This window comes from Solanum tuberosum, unplaced genomic scaffold (assembly GCF_000226075.1).
Source record: "Solanum tuberosum cultivar DM 1-3 516 R44 unplaced genomic scaffold, SolTub_3.0 scf00174, whole genome shotgun sequence".
NCBI classification, from domain to species: Eukaryota; Viridiplantae; Streptophyta; class Magnoliopsida; order Solanales; family Solanaceae; genus Solanum; species Solanum tuberosum.
In genome coordinates this window covers 527,201-534,532 of record NW_006239103.1, presented here as the reverse complement: position 1 = coordinate 534,532, position 7,332 = coordinate 527,201, and the positions used below count along the sequence as shown (strand labels likewise).

The 7,332-nt window shown below is 29.8% G+C and overlaps 1 protein-coding gene across 1 annotated transcript; it reads right to left on the bottom strand.

Moving 5' to 3' along the window:
• Window positions 1-3,731: 3,731 nt before the first annotated feature.
• On the bottom strand, window positions 3,732-4,771 carry LOC102586971 (protein LIGHT-DEPENDENT SHORT HYPOCOTYLS 4). The gene has a single exon (XM_006354419.2). It carries the CDS (start codon window positions 4,548-4,550, stop codon window positions 3,939-3,941), a length of 612 nt encoding a protein of 203 aa, XP_006354481.1. The 5' UTR covers window positions 4,551-4,771; the 3' UTR covers window positions 3,732-3,938.
• Window positions 4,772-7,332: the final 2,561 nt, after the last annotated feature.

Below are 7,332 nucleotides of genomic sequence, written 5' to 3'. Positions count from 1 at the left end.
AAAAAAAGTTGCACTTTTGGCTCCGGACTCAACAAAAAGGTGTCATTGCCCATTAGTGCCCATATAAAAACATTATCTCGCTTGAAAAATCAGAGGAAGCCACATATTTTCTTGAAGAATCGGAGGAGCTCATATTTGGATTTGCCGCCTAATCCCCTAGAACTAGGGTAGAAATTTTTGGGCTATGTAATTTTTTTTACTAGGTAATATGGGTTGTCTAAATTTTTTTTAAAAAAATGTTAATAATGAAAAAGGAATAATGTGACATGACATCCTATTAGGAGAGAGATACTCTTTTTTTTGTGTAAGTATATTTTGAGGAAAAGATGTAAAGTCGGGTGATATTGTGGTCCTAAAACAAACATAAGTGATATTTCAAGGTAATTTTTCAAACATGGGTGACCATCCAGGGAAATTACTCTTAAATATCCACATCTTCATAATTACAACTTGTCCCTAAGTTCAAAACATTCAATTACACTGCAGGCAATAAAACTAAGAAGAAGTAAAGATTTCACGACTTTTTTATATTTTGAATTTTTTAAATAAAATTTTTGATTCTGCAATTCTATAAATTGAGTTTATTTAAATCATTCTCACTTTCATTCTATTTTATTTGTCTACTATATATTCAAGTTTGGTATCGACTATTGAGCAAGTTGTCATAGGCTTTTGAGACCGCGATTCAAAATAATGGACTGAATCAAATGAACAAGTGTAAGGAGCAGAAAAAATTCCTCCCCCCCCCCCCCCCCCCACCCCAATATATTTTGATAGTCTCGATAAATCGCTAATTAGTCCCATTTATTTTCTAATACAAATATTCGATCAGTAAGATATTAAATACTCTTTTAAGAACGATTACTTCTAGAAAGACCTCCTGGTTGCAAAAGAGTTTCTAGAGTTCAGTCTATAACATTTCGGTATTGCCAAAGGGTCTAACTAGTCATGCCAATAATTTAACCAAATATTATTCATGACAAATTAACCTAGACATATATAATCACATATCTATATAAAAAAAAAAATCATCATGGCATGCAGCTAATTAGAGGTGAAATCAGAAATTTCACCAAGTTATTCAAACATTAATATTTATGTACAAAAAAAAATTGCAACCTATATATACTTGATATAATTTTTTGATATATAATACTCCCTCTGTCCCAATTTATGTGGCACTTTTCGTTTTTCGAGAGTCAAACAGTTTAAGTTTGATCGGGAATTTGCTCATGGAATCTTCAATTTTTTTGAAATGAAATTTATATATTTGTAAACTACGTAAAAAGTACTATAATTCACAATAATTTATAATTCAAAATGTTTAAAATATCTATGAAAAAATTACGGTCAAAAATAGATTTGTTTGAACCTCGGAATTCGAAAAGTGCCACATAAAATGGGATGAAGGAAGTATAATTTTTTGACTAAGAATGTTCAGTTGATCACTCTTCATCGTATGTGGCAATGCCACTATGTATTGCTAACTACACTAAACATCAATTCATTTGGCAAACAAAATTCATGAGACAAACTATCATTGGCTAATATGTTGAGACTAAGAAGAAAAAACATGAGTATCACTTCTTTAAGATAATGTTTTTCTCAAATTTACTCAAAACACTAAGACATAGAAAGACAATATATAGTACATTGATTAGTACTAATTGTTCCTAAATTAAACTCCAAGAATAGTCAATTATTGGACATAAAACAACACGACTAACAATTAAAAAAGAATTGATTGATGTATCTTAACAACTACATATAGGAGATCTTAACACAATAATAATAGTTTAATTCTCAAGTAATCTAGCTAAAAATTACAATAACCAATTCTACTGGTAGACTATATTGTTCGGATTTAAAAAAAATAATGTTTAATGTGTATTAAATCCTTCAAAATCTAAGCATTATTTAAGGCGCTTAAATATATTTTTGGAGTAACGGTATGTTATGTATGTTGATCAAACTCATCAAACATATCGTAGGGTTTATCAAATTCTCCAAAATATGTGTTTTTGGAGGATCTGTCTCTAGTGCAACACATTTTTGAAGGTCCAAACAACATATAGCTGATAGCAACTAGGTTATTAAGTGGCTTGAATTTTTAAAAAAATATTATCGAATATTGTATCGAATTCTTGAAAAGCAATGCATTTTCTAAAAATTTCAATGCAAGTATTCAACCTAAATTATATATTATATATATATATATACAACTCAAAGAAAACAAATTGAAGATAGGTTATAATAACAAGCATGTGTATAACACAGTGTAAACCACAAATGGACTATAGTTTCTTGCCATAACTTAAGGGAGCAACCATATCTAGTTAGTATTTTGTAGGTGAGTTTTGTCTTTTTTTGTGGTCAAGGCTAAATGGCCATAAATGTGCAATATCTAACTATATATTATAATATTAGTGGAGTAACATTTTGAATGGTGAATTGTACCTCTCTAAATTTAATGCCCCTATACTCTTTAGGGAACATTTTGATAAGATGGAGATGACACAATGAAGCAATGGGTGATGGATTTGGTTTAATAAATGATGTCATAAGATCTTACTGAGGAACACCCTGAAACAATTTTTTCACACACACAATCCACAAAATATACTTTACAAAAAAATAAAAAAAAATAATAACATAGTATGATGTCATAGGTGTAATCTGAATAAGATAAAATATACATAGATCTTACCATTTGTTTCATAAAAATAGATCTTTTATGATAATAGTAACCTAATAAAAGGGGGAGGTAAAAACCTAAAATAACGAATAGACTTATCTCTGGTATTATAAAAATTCTTTATATATATAGCTTAAATTCATTCCCAATATGATTTAAGTTTATACTATACAATGATGATGTATATTATAGTCATCACCAATATAATTTAATCTGTTATCATAATTCATATGCATTGACAATGTATAGTATATTATTAGCCAATTATGTATATCATAAGTTTCTAAAAAAATACACAATTAAGTAAGAAAAAAAAAAGATGATTGATGATGAAATTGTGTCTATTTTGCACTGTAAAACACAGACCAATCCTAGACAAAGCTGACATGTGATATCTAGCTAAAGTCTACTAATTACACTTGCAATTTAATTTTTTTGCAAAAGAACAAAACGACATAAAACATGATCTAACAAGCAAATCTATGAAATAGATAACGAATCAAAAATAGGGTTTATTTTCAGCTAAGATAAGAGAAAAATATCCATACCAAATGTTGAAAGATCTACAAGTAAAGTTTACTCGAGTAGTTGAGACTCAAATCACACTGAATCATAAGTCAAAACACTACTGATCCTCGTGATTAAAAAAAAAAGATCTATAGCAAACAAGTGCTCGAGGTTTGATCAAGCACTGGCTGAGTCACACTAACAGATTAGTAAACACACTATTGATCCTTGTGAAAAAAAAAATCAATAGCAAACAAGTGCTCGAGGTTTGATCAAGTACTAGCTAATTGAAACCACTATTGATCCTCAATCTAGATAAAAAAAAAAAAAGATCTATAACAAACAAGTAACGTTTGTTCAAATGGTTAACTATCTAAATCACAATTAGATGATACGAGTAACACTATAGAGGAAAAAAAAAATCTTTAGCACAAAAAAACATTTCACCTAGATATTGATAATTAGAATGTTATTTATTTTAATTAATAACAGTCACTGCCAGTGCCACTTCCATTAATACCACTATCACTTCTAAAAAAGCTGTCATCATTTGCATAGTAATTAGTAAAAAAGTACTGATCAAGATCAATGTTTCAATTTCAATACCCATAAATAGTACTAATAATAATAGGGGAAAAAGGGTTCCAATTTTTTTTTAACTAGAAAATAGACATACATACCATACAATATTGATAAAAAAAAATAAGATTTGTTTAATTAAAAACAAATCTTATTATTAGCTTGAATTTCCATTTGGTGGTGGCAACGATGATGATGATGATAATTGAGGATTTGTTTTTTTGCGTTTCTTTTTTTCATAACTTATTCCTCTAGCTTTAGCTTGAGAATCGCGAACTTCGCGAAGGTAAAGCCTAACCGCCCTTGCACCAAAAGGGTTAGTTTCGGGTTTTCCACCGTTTTCCTCATAAGCGGCTCGAAGCCGTCCTATGAGTGCATCAAGGCTCCCCCAGGCTTGTCTTAATGGGCAAGGACAAGGTGCGGGTGGGTTCGGGTGCCCAAAAAATGGACATAATTGTGTGTGAACCTTAGTCTTACCAAATTGGTCAAGGTATCGAAGAAATTCAAGCACGTGTGCCCCACTACAACGAGTGAGAGAGAGTGGGGGTCTATGGTTTCTTAGGTACTGACCGAACGTGTTCCAATCACGACGTTTTTGATTCTCGTATCGGCTTAGGGTTGTTGGAGAATTCGATGACGATGAAGCAGGATAATTATTATTATTATTACCTGCTAACATCGTCATCGAATTGTTATTGTGATTGTGATTGTGATGGTGGTGGTGGATGATGACGGAGTTTGGTGAATCCACTTCTTGGTTGTGTTCCATTATCTTTGATCTTAGTGGGGTTTTTTTTTTTTTGGTTTGTTTGATTTGATGATCTTTTGTTTGGGAGAGAGAGAAGAGGGGTGAAAAACAAGATGGATAAGAAATTTTTTTAGGGTAATAGAGGGAGCTAGGGAGTAGGTTGTAAGAATCAATAGATTTATAGTGAATTAGGGTTTTTTTGTTGCTTGCTTATGATGACCATGTGAGGTTTGGTAGCTACTCGATGGAATAAAGTAGAGTGAATATAGAGAGAGGGGGTGATATATTAAGATTGGGGAAAGGGGAGGGGGGGCTGAACTATTGGTTTCTCTTATTTCTTCTTGTTAATTTGTGTGATACATTTTTCTTTTCAATTTGCTACTTAAAAAATAATTTCTCGATTTTATTTTTTCTGTTTTAATTTGTTTGTTCTGTCTTGATTTTGAGCAAAGAAAGTAAAGAATATTTTTGAATTTTATTGTCTTAAAAGATATGTAGAATGTAGTCGTAGAACACTTTTTAAATGTAAAAAATTGAAATTAAAGAGTTGTCAAAATAGAAAGAGACATTCTATGACAAACAAATTGAAACGGAAGAGTTACTTGTTTGTCTAGTTTGAATTTGACACAATTTAAATCTTGTGGTCTTAATTTCTTTATCTAATGGTGTTAAACATGTCACGTGAAAAGTCCGAATTAAAAAGTTAACCAAAAAGGAAAGAAGCATTCTTTTTGAAGCATATCTCTAAAGGTTATTTTATATCACAAGTTTTAAAAGGAGTTTTTATTTTCCCTAATTTCATGTACCATCAAATACTATCACATAATTCAAGACTAAATGAGTAGCTTTCTTTGATTTTATAGCGAAATACTCAAAGACTCTATATATGAATTCACACTAGAAGTTTGAGATAATCTGATCTTCATACTCTGTGTTCATGTCATATAAAGTGAGACGAAAGGAGTAAGCTCCTAAGATAAAAAAAAAAAAAAAAAAAAAACCTTTGATGTTTGTATGAACTTAATTTGATTTCTGAAAATCTATACATAGATTGGATAAAAAAAGAAAACCTTTGATGTTTGTATGAACTTTGATTTCTGAAAATGTATACATAGATTGGCTGATATTTTTCCTAGAAATGGGGTGAGTGGGGGGGGGGGGGGTTAGGGGTAGTAATGGTATTATTTTGGTAAGTGAAAAGGGACATAGTTAGGGCTTTTGTGGAAATGAAAAGAGGTTGACAGTAAGATTGGAAATGATAGATGTAGACAGGAAAAAGCTTAAACTATTTAGAGTTATAAAAAGAAAATTTTGAAAGGGGAGAATAATATGATTTTGTTTCCTTCAACTAGTGAACCTTTTTTTGTGGCAGTGATTGACAATACCTTGATTAAAATGACCAAAATGACCTAACTTTTCTTTTTTTTATTCTTGGACTAGACTCTGCAAGAAAAAAGTTCTCACATTTTCAACTTATTTCATCTTTACATTTGGCAAAAGTTAGGTATCTACCATCAAATCTGCAGGTCACATTTTTATTTGAAAAAAGTTTAATATTAGGTTCATGAATTCAAATTCGCATCGCCTAAAGATAAAAGGATATTGAATTTATGAGTTTTTGAATTTTTTTTAAAAAAAGACAAATTACAAGGTTTTTGGATTAGGGGCGAAGCTAGTGGTTTGTCTACGGATATGGTCGAATTGAGTAGCTTTAGTCTAAACCCTCTATTTTTAGTAAAAGACTATAGAATATGTACAATTTAAAGAACTAGAATTCAGAATTCATAAGTTTCAAATTATGATTCCATTTTTATAGTGTTTGGATTAAAACGATTGAATTTTATAGGAATTTCGTAAGAAGAATTGTAGCTCTGATTCACCCCTAGCATAAGATGTTAAAGAGGAGCATCACTCTCTATACATATCAAAAGTATTTTTGTTTTCAAAATTCGAATTTAATATCTCTAATTAAAGGTAAACGAAAACGTAAAAGAGAAAATGATCAACTATATATAGAGCTTGTCAATTGCTTTTTTAGATTATTTAATTAAAAGAATAGTGTTAAACAGTAAAACTCACATAAAGATCTTCAGAGGTAGTTTAAGATCCAATTGGGTGAATGGTTGTGATATAGAAGAGATATGTATCTTTGAGTCACGGTTTATTAAATCTTCATCATATTAATTGTCCAATTTTTCTTTACACAAAAAATCTCTTAATATAAATCATAAATAAGAAGGGTAGAATGAGAAAAAAATAATTAATTCTAACTTGATTTTATAAATTGATAAATAATTTTGGATAATTATTTATAATAAGATGGATAACTAGTTTGAAACGGAGGAAGTCTGTTCTGAACTCTAATTATAGATGTCAATGCCCTATTGATTGCTTTTTCTTGACACAAAACATTAGTTAGAGAGTTGGTTGAATGTTATAAATGTTAAGCCAACTTTGAATAGCTTGATGATATATATTATAAATAGTGTTTAACTAATAATAATCTGGAAAAATCTTTTTGGCCGGGAAATTTGGTCAGAATTAGGCTAGAATGATATTTTATCTATGTTATTTTACCTTTTAAAACATTTTTACTCTTTTAATTTTAATACCTTTTAACTAAAAAATGGAAAAAAGATCCGTTTGTTTTAAAATAAAAAAATCATAATTTTTTAAATTTTTTGGCCATATAGCACTTCCCTAATTATCTATATTTATATTCTTAATTATGTGGATATATGGAAAAAAAGAGAATTAGAAATTTGATTGTAGAAAAATGTCTACCCAACAGAATTTATATGCT